The sequence below is a fragment of the Ogataea parapolymorpha genome, chromosome VI, assembly GCF_000187245.1.
Source record: "Ogataea parapolymorpha DL-1 chromosome VI, whole genome shotgun sequence".
Taxonomy (NCBI): domain Eukaryota; kingdom Fungi; phylum Ascomycota; class Pichiomycetes; order Pichiales; family Pichiaceae; genus Ogataea; species Ogataea parapolymorpha.
Window position 1 is genome coordinate 1009396 of NC_027861.1, and position 19440 is coordinate 1028835.

The following is a 19440-nucleotide window of genomic DNA, read 5'->3' on the forward strand; positions in this document are numbered from 1 at the left end:
AGGTGGCTGTGCAGAGATGGGTGGCAAATAGTTTTTTGAACAAAACACTTAAAAATATAAGTTGTCGATTTGAGAATAATCAGGATTTAGGGTACAATGACACTTCCAAGGCTTGAGGATGCTCGCACAGCAGCAAGAAATGGAGACATTCGTAAAGCAGAGCAAATATATACAGAGATACTCGAATTGAAGTCTGCTGATACTTACCACAGGAATGAAAAACTCATTGATATGCAAGAGATAGGCATCCAAGAACTTGGTGAGCTCTATCGTGATAACAACAATGAAGAGAAGTTGGTGGAGCTGGTTTCAAAAGCTCGTTATACCATGGGCGCCTTTGCAAAATCGAAAACAGCCAAAATCATTAAGAATTTGATTGACTTAATCGAGCATTCCAAATTCAGTGATGCACTTTCTGTAACTATCAAAACAACTCAGGAATGCATTGATTGGGCAATTGATGAAAAGCGTACCTTTTTGAGACAGGCATTACAAATTCGTCTAGCTTCTCTTTTTTACAAAAATAAAGAGTTCATGAAATCTCTCTCGGAGATATCCCCTTTGTTGAGGGAGTTCAAAAAATTGGATGACAAATCTTCGTTGGTTGAAGTTCAACTTCTGGAGTCAAAGAATCATTTTCAGCTGAAAAATCATGCAAAGTCGAAAGCTGCAATAACTTCGGCCAGAACCTCAGCCAACGCGATCTACTGCCCGTCACAATTACAGGCAGAGCTGGATTTGATGAGTGGAATTTTGCATGCAGAAGACAAAGACTTTAGTACAGCATTTTCATACTTTTATGAAGCATTCGAAAATTATCAGATTCATACAGATGAAGAGAAGACGATAAAGGTGCTGAAATATATGCTGTTATGCAAAATCATGCTGAACTCAATTGATGACGTCAACTCTCTTCTTAATAATAAGAACGTGTCGAAATATGCTCAAGGAAAAGACATAGAAGCTATGAAATCTGTCTCATTGGCACATTCAAATAGATCTTTGAAGGAACTTGAGGATTGTTTGAAATCGTATGTGACTGAATTAACCCAAGATCCGATTATAAGGTCACACCTAGCAGATCTTTATGACTCTCTATTTCAAAAAAATCTGTTGAAATTGATAGAACCTTATTCTTGCATCGAAATATCTCACATAAGTTCGATGATAGGGCTTCCTAAGAACATTATCGAAAGCAAACTGAGTAACATGATATTGGATAAAGTGTTTTATGGAGTCCTTGATCAGGGAAATGGGTGGCTTATAATTTATGAGGAGCCTCTTAAGGACGAGATGTATGATTTGAATTTGAACGTAATCAGAACTATGTCCAATGTTGTTGACTTGCTTTACGAAAAAGCTTCTCTTTTAGAGTAAGACTATAATACATCAGTGCTACTTTCCTAACTATCAGAATATGTAATTCTCACTGCTTACAGTAGCAAACTTTTTCAGAAACGATTTGAGTTTTTTAGCTGCTCTGAACACCTCATAAAGTCTAAACTCGTTTGAGCTTAATAAGTGGACTAGCTCCATTGCCTTTTTAATCAGCAAATCACTTGAATGTTTTTCGAAGGATATCAACAAGTTGAACGTCATGTCGAATAAAGCAGGTATGTATAGCTGTCTCAGCTCACAATAGATTCTGCGGTCCTCAAGGGCAATGAACTGGTCGTTTGAAAGATCAAACAAAAACGACTTAATGAGCTGTTCTATAGAAGATGAAGTTATTAGCACATTTTCAATAAGAGCTTCAGACTTCATGCAAAGACTGTTCCGTTGAAATTCATTCAAACTCTTGAAATTCTCCGCAAATATCTGGTACTGCATCAACTCATCAAGTTTGAAAGCTGGAATCACAAACAGTCCATGCGGAAGTTCATCGATTCCCTCCAATGATTCGACCTTGTATTTGTATTCGCGAATAACATCAGATACGTTAAATGACTCAAGCATCTCAATAGTAGCTTGAACCTTTCCACATAATAATAGCCTTCTGAAAAGGGAAACCATAGATTCAATGCAGTCGCACAGCATACCAGCATCATGGAACCAGTAAACCGTACTAAACAATTTGCGATCACAATCGGCCACTTCCGAGCTTAGACAGATCTCTTGATCGTAAATATACATGTGCTTGGTGGATTTGAATAGTGTCGTTGCACTTTTTCTCAGTATTGATTCTAACGGCAAATTGAGCTGTCTAATAAGTTTGAGCTGTTTGACCCTCTCGCTTTTCTCAAATTGATAATGCGAAATCAAATGTGAATATATATCCACTAAATCTTCATCCTTGGGGATGAAGGAAATATAAATTGGAATCAAGTCATAATGCTTGTATAGAATCAGCCTTGAGATATAGGATCTCAGCAACTCAGTGTATTCGGTATTTGATATCAATTGATCACCGAAAATCAGTTCCAGAACTATCGCGAAATGGACAAGAACCCTTAATAGATAAGCATCACTGGTGAGTTCAAACGAGTCGAATCCTCCTGCAGACCGTAGTAATAAACTTTGAAGTGAATCCAAACAATTTCTCATGAGAGTCTCAACGTTGTCGGACATTACAGACCCCATAAGAACACGAAGAGGATGCTGACTTTGATCTTTGATAGTTTGGTCTGAAGAAGATGCTATCATATTCAACGCATCAGTAATGGTTTCCACAACCTTTGGTGGTCGGGGAAGTCGAAAAGCACACCAATCAGATGTTGAATTTGAGCTCAAGGGATACTCTGATGCGACCATTGCTTGTTCTAGCTCATAAAGGAAAATATTGTTGAGGTAAATCAGCAATTTAGATTCCCAGGAGCGAGCCTGCTGTTGGCACGATTCAACGTCTCCACAGAGAAATCCGTAGCACGCTTCCTCATATTTAGAAAGATTGTTGACTTGAGATAACCTGTACAAAGAGCGTCTCCACAAAATTGTATTCTTCACGCCTACAGGCTTTGCAGCATTGTCATCCAGTTCAACTCTAGGGTCAATATAATCCTGCAAGGCTGTCAATATGAGCGAGAAACCCCAGTTATTTGTATTCTCACACAGTTGAAATAGCTGTTCTGTCTCTCCGGACAGAAGCAAATAGAAGCAAGCTTTGAAAAAAGTATCATTCTCACGTCTATCATCATCATGTAAATCATCGCTGGAGTTGCGCAGATAAAAATCGTCGTCAAGATACCCATGAGCATCTTTCAAATTGTTGGATTGAATTCGCATTTTCGTATTAAGCCATTTGGTTGCAGGCAATGAGCTCACATCAATTTTGTTGTCGTTATTAATAAGATCAAGTTTGAAGCTCTTCGAAAGCCAGTTCATCAGGAGGTAGATTCGGGACAGCTCAGAATTCTGCATCAGAGCATTGTCTGACATAATAGATCTGGAGGTAAATTTGTTGATCTTTTTCATCCTCAGAACCTCTTTATCACGATTAGATAAATCCTTGACAAATCTGTCTTGAAAAACTGTTTCTACCAAATCCCAAAATTGACTTTCCAAAATCCAATTTTCGACTATGCTTTGATCTGCATTCTGCTCGTAGGAACTCAGAAGTTCTTGGGCCGAGTACTTTCGGAAATCTTTGATTAGTTCGTTAACCAGACGGTGACCGAAATTTACTCTAAAATCTTTCAAAACTTTTGCAAAGTGGATATGGACATTTGCATCTTCTACTTGAGGATCTAGTCGAGGAATTTTCTCAAACGGATAACTTGTAGCGAGGTCCTCAGGGAAATCCGAATAGTTGAGAGACATGTTGTTGAAGGTACTGAATATTATTTGATCAAAATAATACACTTGCTTGCCCATGACTAAATTTGACAGTTCTGATGTGTTCAAAGTTAATTAAGGTGTTTGGAAACTTTCATCCTTATAACGCTGCACAACAATGGTCGAGGTCTCTCTTACCGTAGGAAAACTTGATGCATCGCTTGCATTATTACTCACACAGGATCATCACCTGATTGAGTTCCCTACTATTCTTCTGCCAGATGGAATATCGGCTGGATCTATCGTTAAGATCCACTGCGAAAGAGATCTCAAGCAGGAGGAAGCTGAGGATTCGACCTTTGATAGGCTGCAGGAAGAGATTTTCAACACTTTTGGCAAAAACGAACCAAAATGTCCTCAGCTCAAAATTGTTAACGTTACCCAAACATCCTGCGTTCTTGAATGGGAGTCATTGGAGCTCGGCACAGCTGAGTTGAAATCTCTCACACTGTACAAGAATGGAACAAAGATAGGGCAAATAAGGAGCCCTTTGTCAAAAAAAAACATCAAGTTAAGTGGGCTGCCGGTTGATACCCAGTATAAATTTCATTTGAAGCTCGAGACCAGTGCTGGCAGCTACCTCTCGAACATTATTGAATTGAGAACTCACAAGATGACAGATTTGAGCGGTATAACCGTTTGCATTGGGGAGATTGATTTTGATAGTGAGCCGTTTACTTTGCAAGACATAGAACAATCACTCAACAAAATTGGAGCAAGGCCGATATCGAGGGAGGTGAAAATTGATACGACGCAATTTATATGTACTCGCAAAACAGGTTCTGAGTATGAAAAAGCGAAATCACTCAACATTCCTATCGTACGTCCTGAGTGGCTGAAGGCTTGTGAACTGGAACGTCGGATTGTCGGTGTCAGCAAGTTTTATCTAGACTCTGAAAATCCTATTTGGAAGGAGAAAGAGTTTTGGGACTCAACTAGATCTGAGGTAGACCAAAGCCAAAATAGGGTGCAGACTGACAGCACTAATGAAATCAATCCGAACTCAAGAGACAGGAATGGAAAGAACACAATCGATCCTAGGGAGATGTTTGAGGAACGGCTTAATGAAGAGAAAGAACCAACTAGTTCGAAAGTCGACGTCGAGGGGACTTCAGTGGAGGCAGAAACTCTAGTAGAAGAAAAGGAGAAAGTACACGCATCAAAGCTCACTGAATCAGGCTCTCCTATTGACAATGATAACGGCTCAAATCAAGAGGAAACTGAAGAAGCTCAGGAAAAAGACAATTCTCATGATGCCAACGAGGTTTCTGAAGAGACGATGAAGTGGCATGACCATTCTTCTCTAGCAGAGTTACGAAATGAAGGCCTGAATCAATGCATACAAGAGGACAAAATGGAAGTAAACTCACGAGACATGAGTCAGACCTCATTGAATGATATATCAGAAGTGCCAGACACCGCTGTCTCTAACGATCAGCATGGCATTTCTGATAATTTTGAGGGAGAAAATACTAAGTCTGTTGAATCTGTTTCTGAACAGGGCGCTATTGAAAAGCCCGAGTTCTCTGCCGATGCAGAGACTACCAACCTACAAAGTAGTGGTTTAGAGTCTTCGCCTACGAAACTTGATCAAAAGCCATTAGAAGAAAATGAGCCGCAAGAATTATCCAGTGTCTTGTCAGAGAAGAAGAACATAGGCGGAAAGAGGAAGAAAAACAAAAAGAAAAGGTAAATAGGTCATTATTTACAGTACAGACTTAAGTTCTCGCGAGTAACTCTGAGCTATTGGAATCTCACATATATTTGTGACAAGTAAAATGGGTCTATTCACCAAATAATCTTCTCACTCTTCTCAAGACTGAGTCTTTTTCGGGGTCATATGGGTGATCCTTGGAAGGTATTTCAAGTATGGCTGGAAAAGGATTTGTAAACATATCTATGAGTAACCTGATCCTCTCCGCAATATGCTGATTAATCAGAAGAATCGCAATATCATCTCTCTGAACAAATTGGTTGAAGTATAATTCGAGTTCTTCTTCTTTTGTGTTATCAGTGCAAACCAGGAAGTTTTTTTCTTTGTTCGGTTCGTTTGACACTTGCCCTATCCCCGCGAGCAACATGCCTGTGATGGTGTCCTCATCACCCATGACTGCGATCAACGTTCTGTTTTTATTTGCCTCCATAGCGAATGCTGTGACCTTACGTTATGAACAACGCTATCCGAGAAATTTGGCAGCCATATTTTTTTTTCTTTTTTACTTCTCTCTCGAAATTACAACTGTAAGTTTGATGTTTCGTTTATCTTCCAAAATCTACAAGAGGCTTGCTGAAACTAGCAAGACTCGAGGATTCCATTCATCGATTTATCCATTCGCCGGGCATAGTAAATGGGCAAATATAAAGCATAAGAAGGCAGCAAATGACGCCGCTAAAGCAGCTATTTCTTTCAAGATGTCATCGAAACTGACAATGCTTGCCAAAGTAGGCGGAGCAGACTTGTCGAAGAATATTCAGCTCAGTAATGCAATTGATCAAGCGAAATCCATGAACATACCTAAAAGAGTGATTGAGACAGCCATAAAGAGAGGAACCGGAGAGCTCAAATCGCAGGATAAAATGGAGACGGTACTGTATGAAGGCATGGCACCTGGTGGGGTAGCAATAGTTGTCGAGGCAATAACAGATAACAAAAATAGAACATTGGGGTTCCTGAGGCCCTGTTTTAACAAATACGGCTTGAGCATGACTCCTACAAGCTATATGTTTGATAAAAAGGGAATGATTTTGATTGATATAGAGAAATCGGATTTTGATGCCGCTTTCGAGAAGATCTTAGAGCTGGGAGCCGAGGATATACAGGAAGTTGATGAAGAAAGTAACCTCGTAGAAGTTATTACTGATCCCGCAGAATTCGGAAGGATTGCAAATGAATTGAAAAGTGATTACAAGATTAAGGAGATGCAGATTGGTTTTATGCCAAAAGCCGAAATGGCAACTCGCATTACCGATGGAGAGACCAGAACCGTTTACGAGAAATTTATCGCAAGTATAGAAGATCTTGACGACGTTACACAGGTTTATACGAATTTGAAAGATGACGAGAGTCATTGATGTTTGCTAATTTATACTGAACTAGATTGGCACATACCTAGGACACCTTGATATAGCATTGATTCTAATGTATAAGAAAGTTTGCTTACAGTACTTCACTCTTGTTTGCTGATGACTTCCTCCAACTTGTCGTCAAACTTGGGGACCTCTCTCCCCAGCTTCAACGTCTTGTCTGTTCTCAATTTCTTGGAGGAGAAGTAGATGGCGGAAACGCATGCCATTCCGCAGGCTGCGAACAGCGGATATAATTCAACTGGAATACTTTTAATAAAGGAGCTCGATTTCTGGATACGTTAGTCCATTAATAAATTTGGGAGGTATACTTACGGCAGCGTTGAATGTTGGATTGGTTGGTCTCATTCTTGTGTCACTTCAATGCTACTTAAAGTCGCTTAATTCCTGTTGCTGATGAAAAAAACAAATCAGTCTATTATTGCACGATTCAACTTTATTGAAGGACCAATCAGCAAATTTTAGTTAGTCTTAATTTTTTTGGTTATGAGCTCCGTTAAGGTGCTTGGAGGTCGAACGATGTTAGACGCGTCGATTACAGTGCACATAACCTCATTACGTGCCAAGATTCAACGAGTCGAAAATTGAGGATAAGGAGTCTGTGGTAGTCCTATTAAGTTTCACTTTAGATACCAGTATTGTTCGATTGGATTCATATTTTGGCTCATTCCAACCGTAGATGACTTCAAGAGGCAGCCAGTCGAATAACCCATCTGGCTCCAAATTCACTGGAGGGAATCAGCACCGTCGTACAGGCTCGAAAAATTGGTCACATATCAATGTATCCTCAGCACCCAATTACAGTGCGTCCACGTTCGCGGCCAATGGAAGAAAGGCAAATAGCGCTGCTCAGGTGGGCACAACTCAAGGAAATCAACCTGCGTACCATCTGGCGAACTCAGCGCAGGACCAAGAAGCATCGTTGAGGCATATGAACGATCGATTATTGTTTGGACTTATCCGGAGTATTGGTTGTAAAAGTAGAATAACTACCAACTCCGGAGCTACTTATGATGGAATTTTATACACCAGTGGTGACATCACGGATTCAGGAGTTGGTTTAATTTTGAAATACCCGCAACTGAAAAAAGGTTCGTTTACCCCATCAGAAGAGGTCAATAATAAAGCTGAGCTTCCGGAGACGCTAATTTTTTCTGAAAAGGATATACTGAAGATGGAATTCGAAGATGTGGATTTCGAACCTATTCAGCAATCTGGAAAACCGAGATTGAATACCTCAGGCAGAAGTTTTAGGACAGACATCGATATATCGGCTAACTCTGCATTCCACGAGAGAGAATTGCAGAAATGGGTACCGGATGAAGATATTGATGCAAGATTGACCGAAGGTTTGGGGGACGCCGACTCAAACGTCCATTGGGATCAATTCGAAGTGAACGAACGTAAATTTGGTATCCAGTCCACGTACGACGAGGATTTGTACACCACCAAAATCTCTAAAAAATGCGCCAGACTACGAACAAAGGTTGAAGGAAGCTGAGAAAATAGCAAGGGAAATTGAGTCTCAAGGCCACAATGGTAATATACACCTTGCTGAAGAGAGAGGTATTATAGTAGATGATAGCGGAGTTGACGAAGAAGACAAATATTCAGGTGTTGCCAGAGAGCCTGCCTCTCAAAACGAGGGCGACGCATTACTACTCGGAATGTTGAGGGCTAACACCAAAGATCATAAGACTGAATTGAGATCGACTGCCACAGGGAAGTACGTACCTCCTAGACAGCGTGGTGCCAACTTTCATGGTGATCCTGCCATAGTTACCAGCTCAGCCACTGAACACAGAAAAGATGCTACTCTCGAGTCATCTGTGGGCTTGGATGCACATGATCACGGCTCTAGTGACCACCAGACACATGCTTCTCACTCTGAGCGCCTGAAAAACACAACGACTGAAAGCCGGAAGTTTAATCACCAGAATGAAATCAATTCGTTACGGGAATTCTCGGCAACCTTCAAAGTGCCATCAAAGATTCCTCCAGATTTACTTCCTATACTTTCGAAAGATAAAGTAAAACAGAATGAGATAATGAAAAAAGTCCGGAACAAAAGACAGCGAAAAAGTGCAGAAAAGTGAAGAAGAAGATGATCACTCGAGAACTGCAGACATCAATACCGATTCCAAGACCCCCACCCCTATTTTGAGTAAAAAAAAGATGGACCCAAGGACTGCTCCCACATTCAAGATGAACCCAAATTCAGTTCCCTTTTCTCCAAGCTTTTCGTCTTCAAGAAACTCTCCAGCTTTAAACTCCGGTGAGATAGTACAATCTCCGCAGCAGCGCAACAAGAAAGAAGCAGCATCTTTTTTCCCTACAGGTAAATCGCCAAAGGAGTTACCAATTCGTAGTACCTGTGGAAGTTTTTTCAACACCAAATTTAACGTGCTTATCAAGGCGCGGATCGAGTATGAGGAAAAGAACGAAACGAAGAATGTTCTTATAATTAATATCGAAAAACCTTTTGCGACGCCTCCAACTTGGCCATCGACCGTTGAGGAATCATACAAAATGGCATTTTCAAAACAGCCTGAGTGGATTGGGTCTCCAGCGACAATACCACCGATGCAAAAAAGGATGTATCAAGTCTCAGCTCAACCTTTCCCAATGATGGCTCCTCCACCTCAACAGCATCCACCAGTGCCTCAGCCTGTAATGATGGCTCAGCCTATGCAAATGGATCCTCACAATATGCACATGCCCCAGCCCACATTTGTGGTTCCTCAATTTCAACAGCCTCAATTCATTCCTTTTTACCAGCCGCCACCAAGCGTGCCACAGATGGCCTATGGAATTCCTCAAAACCAGAATCTTGCGAGTGGTGCTATACCGGTATCAATGAGACAGCAAGGGCATCGAAACTCAAGGAACCATTACAACACCCAGCAACAACTGAACGCTAGGGGCGGAAATGGTTACAAATTTTGAAAAGCATCCAGGGATCATGTGATTTCATGCAGAGCGCTGGACTGGGAAACTAGCGCAAAGTATATGATCTTCATCAGAACGTTGTAGTAAGCAAGCACTAAGTCTGCAATAAAAAACCTTTGCCTTTTCGGGATAAAATTAATTTTTTGATTTTTTGAGACCTACTTACACAATGTCAGTATACAGAATATTGGGGGGCATCTACATAAGCTCGGTGGAGCCCCTTTACAAAGGTTTGGACATAAGAAATGACCACGGAATAGAGTATATTATCTCGGTACAGAAACAAAGTATACCTGAATTTTATACTAAGGATCCTTATCGTCACCTTCAAATTTCAGTGGACGATGATGAAAAGTCTAATATAATAGCTTTTTTTGAACAAACGAATCGTTTCATTTGCTTCGCCCTTTATGGAAATTCTGACCAGACACCCGATACCGCGAAAGCAGCGAAGCATAAATCTAACATTCTAATACATTGCAATGCTGGATGTTCTAGATCTCCAACAATTTTGGCAGCTTTTTTAATGAAATACTATCAGATGAGTCTAAAAGTTGCACTTTATGCAATGAAACGGGTTAAGTCAGACGTTTGCCCCAATGATACCTTTCTACATCAGCTGAAACTATACGAAGAGCTGGGTTGTCAAGATAGTACGAAAATACTGGAGGGTATTCCAACATATAAACAAATGGTATTGGAACTTGGCTGCGATAATCATGAGGCTTTAGTTAAATCTGACGACTTATATGGAGACGATTCCACTAATATCAACGTATCGAGTGTTTTGAGGTGCAGAAGATGTAGGGGTATGCTTGCAAATTCAACATCATTCATACCTCATGAACCACCATCAGGTGACAAAGATAAGCAAGCGTTTTTCGTTAAAAACGCTTTCAAATCAAAAAGAGTGAGGAACATTCAGAGGGGCGCAAATGAGTGTACACATTACTTCGTCGAGCCGCTCAAGTGGATGCAACCAGAATTATCACTAAGCGAATTGGAGGGTAAATTTCTGTGCCCCAAATGTAAGGCCAAAGTAGGAGCGTATTCATGGAGAGGCTCTCGTTGTAGCTGTGGAAAATGGATGGTCCCAGCAATTCACTTGCAGAAAGCTAAGGTTGATGAAATAAGCCAGGGGAAATCCGAATCGCTTGTACGAAATCCTCTAGCTTCCTTGACGGATGGATAATTACTCTATAGTCATGTCATAATCAGATGACCTGGTGGTGTTTGCATGAACATCTATTCTCAGCCCGGGGGACCTTAAACAGGGACTGTCTTGTAAATCAGCATGATCATGCGAATGCATATATGGAGTTTGTGGAGAGGTGTCACCTGTTGCAGTCTCATCTCCTTCTCGACCAGCACGACCAGTTCTTATTTGGTTTGATGCAGACGTTTCAGTCGTCGCAGTTGTTGACGTAAGAGGCCCAGAATGGAGCAGTACATTATCAGTCGCAACATATGCGGTTGGGGGGTTTGAATCATTCTCGGTTGGGCAATTAATCGAAATGCTATGATCATCTTGATATTCCTCAGAGGCCATGAATGCTTCCGCATCATTAATGACAGCGTTGTCATCACGCATGATGCCAGCGCCGCCGTCGCTATCATCATCATCATCATCATCATCATTGTCAACACCACCACTATCAGTGTTGAAATCCAGAGAGTAGGCATCATTGTTTGGAATATCAGCATCAAGATCGGCTTCTGTATCATTGTTCAAATGAAGGGAATGAGTAAGCTCCTCAACACTATTACCAACAATGTTGTCCACCTCTTCGTCTTCGTCTGCAGCTGTAAACGCATCCCCACCTTCGAAGTTGATAGGATCATCATCGTGATCTTCCTCCTCAGATATTTGCTTCATGCTTTTTTCAAGTCCCATCGGTTTCAGGTAACTATAGCCAACTTTGCTGAGGTCGCTAAGATATGTCAAATCTTGGGATATGGAAGTTGCCAAATACTCTAACGTAGTATTGCTTGCTTGTTCTGATCGTAATATTATCAACCCACTAGACGCGTCTGATATTCTGATCGGGGTTGGCAATGCAGGTGAATACGACGACAGAGGGGGAAATCGGCTTGCATTGATATCAGATCCTCTCTCCTGTGGTTTTGTGGATTGTCTTGTGTTAGACTCCAGCATCCATAAATGATGCGCATCACGGGGGATCAGATCTGGTAAATACATAAATGAAGAAGCCAAAATGATCAACACTTGAACAGGCGCTCAAAAAAAACCACAATATTCAGACATTTTATTTTTTTGAGGGTCTATTTACATGAGCTAAACTAAACATCTTTGCACAAGTCAAGCTGTTAAATGTCTTTCTTCGCTTTGGAAAAATCTATCCCACTGTCCTTTTTTGTGAAGCATTGCCAAGACCAATACCACAGGCAGTTGCCATATAGAGCTCCAAAAAGTCTTCTTAGCATAATAGTTGGCTAAATCGATAGCTTTTTGAGATGGGCCGCCGCTTTCTTGAACTTTACGCGAGTAGTTCAAACGTTGTTGCCACCAAAATCTGAAGGACATGTATGCCATCCATCCATTCAAAACACTAGAGTCAAGCATAAACAGTGGATCGGTCACGTTGTAGTAGCACAATCCAAAACAAATCAGAAACATCAGTATTGAGTACCTTAAGGAAACTCTGGCGTTCAATTTTGGATTCTCATAAGCGGCCATGACATAACCTGCACGCTTATATTCATCACGAATGTTATGACTTAGGGAGTTGAAGTGCGGGAATTGCCATGCGTACAACAGTAAAGCCAAACACCATGCGCCTGGATCACTCAAACTTGAACATGCGGCCCATCCCATTAAGGGCGGGATAGCCCCCACAACTGCACCAACCCAAGTGTTCAGGATTGACACCCTTTTCAAAGACGTGTAGATCCATGAGTAGAGGACAATATTGGTGAGTCCCAATGCAGCAACTATTGGATTAACTCCATAATATAGAATTGTGCAACCAAGCAAGCCAGTCATCGATGCAAAGATGAAGGCCTCATTAGGTGTAACAGATCCATTGACAACAGGACGAGCTTGCGTTCTTATCATCAGCCTATCGAATTCGGGTTCTCTTCCCATGTTGATAGCATTAGCGCTTCCAGAAGCCATTAGCGTCCCTAGAGTTAAGCAAACAAATTCTGACAAACTTGTAGAATTAGGAGCTAAAGCATACGAACATATGGATGATAACATGATAAGGAATGTCAGTTGAGGTTTTGTAAGTGCCAAATACGGAGCGCACAGTTGTTTCAAATTCGGACTCTCGTCCTGTAACACGCGTTGTAGAACTGAAGACTTCTTAGCAATTTCAGTTTTAGGTTTGACCTCAAATGGAATATGCGATATATCAGGTCGAGGATGGCAGGCCAAAGCCGACTTAGCGACTGATTTGATGACATTCGTAGAATCCTCAGAAGCCAAAGCGGGGATTGACTTCGATGTATACGGTAAATTTAACAGCTTGTAGTTTGGATCAAACTGTAAGTTAAGTTTCTTTTTAGTTTTGCGCTGGACATCGTTACGGTCGAAATTTATAGCAACGTTATTCAACTGTTCGTTTGAGTAATAATAAAATCTTCGTGATATTTTGGTGAATGGGGTTTTCATCGTCGAGTGGAACACAGTAATCGGAACCCAACATACGTTAGGATTTGAGAACAAAGGTATCCCCGAGATTTGCATCTTCCACATCATTCTTGATCGCAGAGGCTTAAGAGTGCCGAAGGACAATCAAAGTTAGGCCTGTTCTAAGTTTTGCAAGATATGCATTTTTTTCCAGGTTTCTTAGACGGGTAACGCGACAAGATTACGATTACACAAGCAAAAGCAATGAAGTTTCATTACTATTTAATTTCAAGATTTGTCTATCTGAACCCCTTCCATCACATTGTCATCAACATCATTAACCTCAGGTAAACTGGAATCTTTTAAATTCGCTTCATTTGATTTCTTATTTTGAATCTTGTTCTCGATCAGATCATTAAACGCTATGATTGATCTGACTAGGCTGCTTACATACAAAATCATAAGCTCGTCATTCGTTTTCACGTTGAAAGCAGTAGTGAGATGCTTGTTCTCCGACTCACCAGATTCCTGATCCAACAGGTCTGCGGAAAATGCGCTGATGTTTGGCAGAAGATTGAATATGTCTTGCAATTTACCCAAAATAACATGATTGACAGGTAACTCTCCCGTTCTTATTTTGCTCAGATAACCAACAATGGTGAGGAGCCTTTCCTTGAGTGAAGAGAGTGACTTGAAATTATTTGTGAGCCTGATTGATAAATTCCCACAAGCCTGATCTCTGATATCTCTCAATAGATGCTCAACACCTATCTCCTCTGCTTCCTCAGCTAGAATAGTTGAAGGCAAATGTATAAAGGTTTTTTCACTTGATGATCCGTCCTCCTTGATCTCTTCAATTGAAGTGTAGCAGTCAGTAGGAATGTCAATCTTGTCAGTCGAATTAACGTCTACAATCAGCAAGAGAGGAGAAGGTGTGAATTTCTTAAAAATCTCGTTTATTTTGAGATCGCTGCTTTTGAGTTTGGGACCAGAATGATACCATCCTATCAACTTCTCTTTGGCATTGATCTTTTTGAACATCTCAAGCATGTTTTCAATGAAATTGTGATCCAAAAACCAAATATCTGGGTTCTTCTCATCCTCCTCGAATGGTATGGCAAATGAATTTGTGACTTTTAAAGAATGCTTTTGTGTATTATCGCCGAGAATAACACCCACAACTCTTTTTGTTGACCCCGATATTGAAGATGCCGTGGATTTCATTACTCTTTCATAATGGTCCACCACAGATAAAAGCACTAACGGTGCTACAGACACTGTGGTCGAAAGCAAATTGGCCGAACTTGAAGACGAAACAGGGGACATCAGTTATGGGATGGTATAATATTTTTGTCTAAACGAAAACTGGTGGCAAAGCTTAATCTTATTAAAACATCCTTACACCACCAAAAACCAGGGAATGCTGGCTTAACGGCGGCGTCACAGCGTATCTGACAACCTATAAGGATACGCCTGACCCAAATGCCCTTGGCTCAGAATTAGTTTATCAGGTCTTACAACTACGCATCTCCCAGACATAGAGAAATATAGCAGAGAAATTTCCGGGAACCATGGGAACCAAACTCACATGCAAATTTATTCCAACAAACGAAAAATCCTAGGGAGTTTTGTTAGCTTCTGATATCCACGATCACTAAAATGTTTATAAAATCTAGAGCATTGACTGACAAACACAAGATCTTGAACAAGACACTGACGCGTGCATCATTGAATGCACTCAATCAGCAGCAGAAGGGCTTCAATTATAGTTTTGCCAAAATCCCCCGTCCTCATCAGAACGTACACTACCCGAAAACGTCAATATTTGCAGCTGCCACAATTAAGGTGTCGCTACCGCGCTCATTCAGCACATACCATGGAGTTAGAAATGCCAACCTTATAGCTGGCACCAGAGAACTGCTCAAAAAACGTCAATTTTCAACTAAAGCTAGATTTTCATCACGATTAAAACGCGTCAAGTTCCGCTCGTGGTTCACATTGACTTCAGTTTCTCTCATTTTTTTTGGTGTTGTATCCAGAAACTTCATTGAGGATGACGACACTCGAGAAGCAAAAGAGTCACAAGTAAAGAGATCTCACAACATAGGATCGTGGCCCCTTTATATATATTCAAGACTTCCCTTGAATTCGCTTTCCAGGCTTTGGGGACAACTGAATAGCATTGACCTTCCTGTATGGTTGAGGGGCCCCAGTTTCAAGTTTTATTCGGTACTATTTGGCGTTAATCTGGAAGAAATGGCAGATCCTGATCTTACACACTATAAAAATCTAGCCGAGTTTTTCTGTCGCCCGATCAAACCAGAAAAAAGACCTGTCGACACCTCTGCAACGCTTTGTTCTCCATGTGATGGCAAGGTTTTAAAGTTTGGTGTCGTCGAAGAAGATGGTGGGATAGAGCAGGTGAAAGGAATAACGTACAAAGTTGATGCTTTGCTGGGCACGCACGATGCACCAAAAGTCGAAGCTCCTCCTCAACAATTCGATCTAGAAAGGACAGAAAAAGAGGCCCACTTTATTGACTTACATGGGGATATCAAGACTCTGACATATAAAAAGGAGGGCGATCAGTCTTTCGTTCATCCGTCGACTTCGCGTATTTTGTCTGTTTCAAGAACTCTTGTCGGCGCTGAAGGGCACAAAGAATCCAATAAGTTGTTTTACGCAGTTATATACTTAGCACCTGGTGACTACCATAGATTTCACTCGCCCGTTGAATGGGTGGCAACATTGAGGAGACATTTCGTTGGTCAATTATATTCAGTTGCACCATACTTTCAGCGGACTTTACAAAACCTATTTATATTAAACGAAAGAGTTGCAATTCTTGGTTACTGGAAATATGGGTTTTTCAGTATGACTCCTGTCGGGGCGACAAATGTTGGCTCCATAAAATTGAATTTTGACACCCATCTTGCAACGAATGAAGTTTACGAACATGAAATATATTCTAAAGACAAATTAAATGAAGCATTGACCGAGAAGTACAAGGTCCAGGAGCGCAAGAAGTTGAAGAGGGACACTTGTTATGAAGCAACTTATGCGAATGCGTCCAAGGTACTTCATGGAATTCCGTTATTTAGAGGAGAGGAAATGGGGGGCTTTAAACTTGGATCTACGATCGTATTGGTCTTTGAAGCACCTCCGAATTTCCAGTTTGATCTCCAGGAAAATCAGCAGGTCCTGATGGGACAAGGCATTGGTAGAATAGAAAAATAAGTAAGTATCCTCTCAATTCCTTTTCAATACTACTACACACTATCTTTTTGAAAGTTTCAGCATATCTTCCTAATAGGCAGTGCAACTTGGTTTTTTTTTATGCAGGCGAAAAGAAGGACGAATCCCGGAAAAATCAAGCGAGAATATTTTCAACTAAAAATTAGATACCGTTACGCTCTGCTCACTGTACAATAACCATGCTGCCATCGCTAGCACCGTGGAGTTCAGCATTTACCAGTGCAGTGGCTTCTGAATTAGAGTCGGAGCCATTTGTTCCATTTTCATTTTCCAATGTAGGTGAACATGGAATCCCTCACACCCGAACTTGTGTATTCAGGGGGTTCCTTTTCAACGATACCAGAACTAATGTTCTTCTATTCACTTGTGACAAGAGATCGGCAAAGTTTAAAGACCTCATCAAAAATTCCAATTTTGAGGCATGTTTTTATTTTCATAAGGCCCGCAAGCAATTTAGATTCAGTGGTGCGGCTAGGGTGATAACAAATGAAAGATACCCCATCATAGATTTGAGCAATTTATCTACGATATCGAATTCTGAAGATAAACTTTGTGAGTCAGAGATCAAGTTAAACGATGATGATCTTGTTGTGGAACAAGAAAACGATTTTTACTCCATTGGGCTTGGGAAAGTCGGAATTGATGAACCTTTAATGTACAAAATTGTATCCCCTTCGCAGGCACAAAACATGAATGTGAGTACATTATCACTGGCTGACCTCAACATACCGATTCATGCTCCGACTGAGGAGGAATGGAAAGCGGAAAGACAGAGATGTTGGAATGATCTCTCGAGAAGTCTTAAAAGATCCTTCAAAAGACCTCCACCAGGGTCATTGCTAACAAGCGAAAAGTATACACTGCTGGATTCTATCAATAGGGGTGTTGATGGAACATCATCAGGCCAGGAGAACTTTGTTGTGGTCTGCATGTTCGTGAAAGCTGTGGATCTGGTGGAACTCACAGGGGGCGTTGATAAACGCTACCTGTATAAAAAAAGTTACGACATCGATGTTTGGAAGGAATACGAGGTCTGCCCTTGATATTTAAATTGTTTGGACCTCTTTTCCGCGACGAGAAGCACTCATTTTCATATTCTCATACTCCAGAGTTACCCTGATACATGAAAAAAATAGCGGCTTGTTTGCTGCAGGTCCTTCCTATTTTATCATGCCGCTTGGATCCAAGTTGGACCATAGCCGCATTCTGGGTAATGCCGCTAGTTGAGATCTAGCTATATATATATTCTGAACTCTCAGCAACGAGGAGACGCAATCCAAAGTCAGCTATGTCATATACAGATAAGTTCTTCCCTGAAGAACCGTCTGCCCCAAAGATTGTAACAGATAGCATTCCTGGTCCAAATGGTCAAAAAGCAATCAAATCACTTAATGAAGTATTTGATGCTAGATGCGTGTACTTCTTAGCTGATTACAAAAAGTCCATCGGGAACTACATCGTGGACGCAGATGGCAATACTTTATTGGACTGCTACGCCCAAATCGCCTCCATTCCACTTGGATATAATAACCCTGAGCTCATTAAGGTTGCTAAATCTGACGAAATGGTTTCTGCTATTGTCAACAGAGCAGCATTAGGAAACTTCACAGGAGTTGAGTTTGAGAAAATCCAACGAAGCCTTTTGAAATATGCACCAAGAGGTCAAAGGTATGTGTGGAATGCTCTTTCAGGAGCAGATGCCAACGAATTGGCATTCAAGGCTGTCTTCTTCAATTACCAGTCCACGAAGAGAGGGTTCGAGAAGCCATTTTCTGCCGAAGAGGAACAGTCATGTATGGAGAACGAAGCCCCAGGTAACCCTGAGCTCGCAATTCTGTCTTTCGGAAGAGCTTTTCATGGTAGATTATTTGCTTCTGGATCAGTGACCAGATCCAAGCCGGTTCACAAGATGGATATGCCATCTTTCAAATGGCCAAAAGCAGAATTTCCTTCGTACAAGTATCCACTAGAAGCCAACGAGGAGTTCAATCAAAAGGAAGATGAAAGGTGCTTGTCCATTGTGGAGGAGTATTTCAAAACATGGCACTGCCCTATAGCCGGTGTTATTGTCGAACCTATCCAATCTGAAGGTGGTGACAATCATGCGTCTGCTGTCTTTTTCCAGGGTCTGCGAGACATCACATTGAAGTATGGCGCTAAGCTGATTATTGATGAAGTCCAAACAGGATGTGGTGCTACAGGTATCATGTGGGAACACGAGAGATACAATATCACTCCTCCTCCAGACCTTGTTACTTTCTCCAAGAAAATGCAATCTGCAGGATACTTCTTCAACGACCAAAAACTCATTCCAAATATGCCTTATAGACAATTCAACACTTGGTGCGGTGATGAAAAGCTGATCATGCTGGCTGCTGCCATCTGCAAAGAAATACAAGAAAAGAATTTACTGACTTCAATCAAGGAAACTGGCGATTTTTTGTACCAAAAGCTCGAGGATCTTCAAAAGAAATACCCTGATTTCCTGCAGAACTTAAGGGGGAAGGGAAAGGCTTGTTTCATCGCATTTGACATGCCGTCCTCAGAAAAAAGGACGGAGTTCTTGAACAAGATGCGCATCTCGGGTGTCAATATCGGTGGCTGTGCAGACGTTGGTGTGAGACTTAGACCAACTTTGGTCTTTGAAAAGAAGCATGCACAAATCTTGGTGGATGTCCTCCAAAAAGTTCTTGCAACTTTGTGACCACACATATATATATTATATATCGAGAACTGGAAATAGGTAGTGCTTTTATTTAGTTACGATTTAAAAAAAAAAGGGAAGTATC

General features: G+C 41.1%; 14 protein-coding genes across 14 annotated transcripts; 8 read left to right on the plus strand and 6 right to left on the minus strand.

Annotated features, from left to right (window-relative positions):
• Window positions 1–96: 96 nt before the first annotated feature.
• Window positions 97–1377, plus strand: HPODL_01702 (26S proteasome regulatory subunit rpn6; the record flags this gene model as incomplete). The annotated part of the gene is made up of 1 exon (XM_014078217.1): window positions 97–1377. One exon carries the CDS (start codon window positions 97–99, stop codon window positions 1375–1377), a length of 1281 nt encoding a protein of 426 aa, XP_013933692.1.
• Window positions 1378–1410: 33 nt separating this feature from the next.
• HPODL_01703 (Nucleoporin NUP84) lies at window positions 1411–3810 on the minus strand (the record flags this gene model as incomplete). Its single annotated transcript, XM_014078218.1, has 1 exon — window positions 1411–3810. One exon carries the CDS (start codon window positions 3808–3810, stop codon window positions 1411–1413), a length of 2400 nt encoding a protein of 799 aa, XP_013933693.1.
• Window positions 3811–3889: 79 nt separating this feature from the next.
• Window positions 3890–5464, plus strand: HPODL_01704 (Chitin biosynthesis protein CHS5; the record flags this gene model as incomplete). The annotated part of the gene is made up of 1 exon (XM_014078219.1): window positions 3890–5464. The coding sequence occupies one exon, from the start codon at window positions 3890–3892 to the stop codon at window positions 5462–5464; it is 1575 nt and encodes a 524-aa protein (XP_013933694.1).
• A 91-nt stretch (window positions 5465–5555) lies between these two features.
• Window positions 5556–5915, minus strand: HPODL_01705 (Subunit F of the eight-subunit V1 peripheral membrane domain of vacuolar H+-ATPase (V-ATPase); the record flags this gene model as incomplete). The annotated part of the gene is made up of 1 exon (XM_014078220.1): window positions 5556–5915. The coding sequence occupies one exon, from the start codon at window positions 5913–5915 to the stop codon at window positions 5556–5558; it is 360 nt and encodes a 119-aa protein (XP_013933695.1).
• Window positions 5916–6183: 268 nt separating this feature from the next.
• HPODL_01706 (uncharacterized protein) lies at window positions 6184–6843 on the plus strand (the record flags this gene model as incomplete). The annotated part of the gene is made up of 1 exon (XM_014078221.1): window positions 6184–6843. The coding sequence occupies one exon, from the start codon at window positions 6184–6186 to the stop codon at window positions 6841–6843; it is 660 nt and encodes a 219-aa protein (XP_013933696.1).
• Window positions 6844–6938: 95 nt separating this feature from the next.
• On the minus strand, window positions 6939–7203 carry HPODL_05304 (putative membrane protein; the record flags this gene model as incomplete). Its single annotated transcript, XM_014078222.1, has 2 exons — window positions 6939–7127; window positions 7171–7203. 2 exons carry the CDS (start codon window positions 7201–7203, stop codon window positions 6939–6941), a joined length of 222 nt encoding a protein of 73 aa, XP_013933697.1.
• A 331-nt stretch (window positions 7204–7534) lies between these two features.
• HPODL_01707 (PAB1-binding protein 1) lies at window positions 7535–9801 on the plus strand (the record flags this gene model as incomplete). The annotated part of the gene is made up of 3 exons (XM_014078223.1): window positions 7535–8267; window positions 8365–8885; window positions 9001–9801. 3 exons carry the CDS (start codon window positions 7535–7537, stop codon window positions 9799–9801), a joined length of 2055 nt encoding a protein of 684 aa, XP_013933698.1.
• Window positions 9802–9973: 172 nt separating this feature from the next.
• On the plus strand, window positions 9974–10937 carry HPODL_01708 (Protein phosphatase; the record flags this gene model as incomplete). The annotated part of the gene is made up of 2 exons (XM_014078224.1): window positions 9974–10811; window positions 10879–10937. The coding sequence occupies 2 exons, from the start codon at window positions 9974–9976 to the stop codon at window positions 10935–10937; spliced, it is 897 nt and encodes a 298-aa protein (XP_013933699.1).
• A 59-nt stretch (window positions 10938–10996) lies between these two features.
• Window positions 10997–11959, minus strand: HPODL_01709 (uncharacterized protein; the record flags this gene model as incomplete). Its single annotated transcript, XM_014078225.1, has 1 exon — window positions 10997–11959. The coding sequence occupies one exon, from the start codon at window positions 11957–11959 to the stop codon at window positions 10997–10999; it is 963 nt and encodes a 320-aa protein (XP_013933700.1).
• A 165-nt stretch (window positions 11960–12124) lies between these two features.
• HPODL_01710 (Protoheme IX farnesyltransferase, mitochondrial) lies at window positions 12125–13438 on the minus strand (the record flags this gene model as incomplete). The annotated part of the gene is made up of 1 exon (XM_014078226.1): window positions 12125–13438. One exon carries the CDS (start codon window positions 13436–13438, stop codon window positions 12125–12127), a length of 1314 nt encoding a protein of 437 aa, XP_013933701.1.
• A 246-nt stretch (window positions 13439–13684) lies between these two features.
• HPODL_01711 (26S proteasome regulatory subunit RPN8) lies at window positions 13685–14722 on the minus strand (the record flags this gene model as incomplete). Its single annotated transcript, XM_014078227.1, has 1 exon — window positions 13685–14722. The coding sequence occupies one exon, from the start codon at window positions 14720–14722 to the stop codon at window positions 13685–13687; it is 1038 nt and encodes a 345-aa protein (XP_013933702.1).
• Window positions 14723–15055: 333 nt separating this feature from the next.
• On the plus strand, window positions 15056–16633 carry HPODL_01712 (Phosphatidylserine decarboxylase of the mitochondrial inner membrane; the record flags this gene model as incomplete). Its single annotated transcript, XM_014078228.1, has 1 exon — window positions 15056–16633. One exon carries the CDS (start codon window positions 15056–15058, stop codon window positions 16631–16633), a length of 1578 nt encoding a protein of 525 aa, XP_013933703.1.
• Window positions 16634–16830: 197 nt separating this feature from the next.
• On the plus strand, window positions 16831–17694 carry HPODL_01713 (uncharacterized protein; the record flags this gene model as incomplete). Its single annotated transcript, XM_014078229.1, has 1 exon — window positions 16831–17694. One exon carries the CDS (start codon window positions 16831–16833, stop codon window positions 17692–17694), a length of 864 nt encoding a protein of 287 aa, XP_013933704.1.
• A 245-nt stretch (window positions 17695–17939) lies between these two features.
• On the plus strand, window positions 17940–19355 carry HPODL_01714 (4-aminobutyrate aminotransferase; the record flags this gene model as incomplete). Its single annotated transcript, XM_014078230.1, has 1 exon — window positions 17940–19355. One exon carries the CDS (start codon window positions 17940–17942, stop codon window positions 19353–19355), a length of 1416 nt encoding a protein of 471 aa, XP_013933705.1.
• Between the last annotated feature and the right edge of the window lie 85 nt (window positions 19356–19440).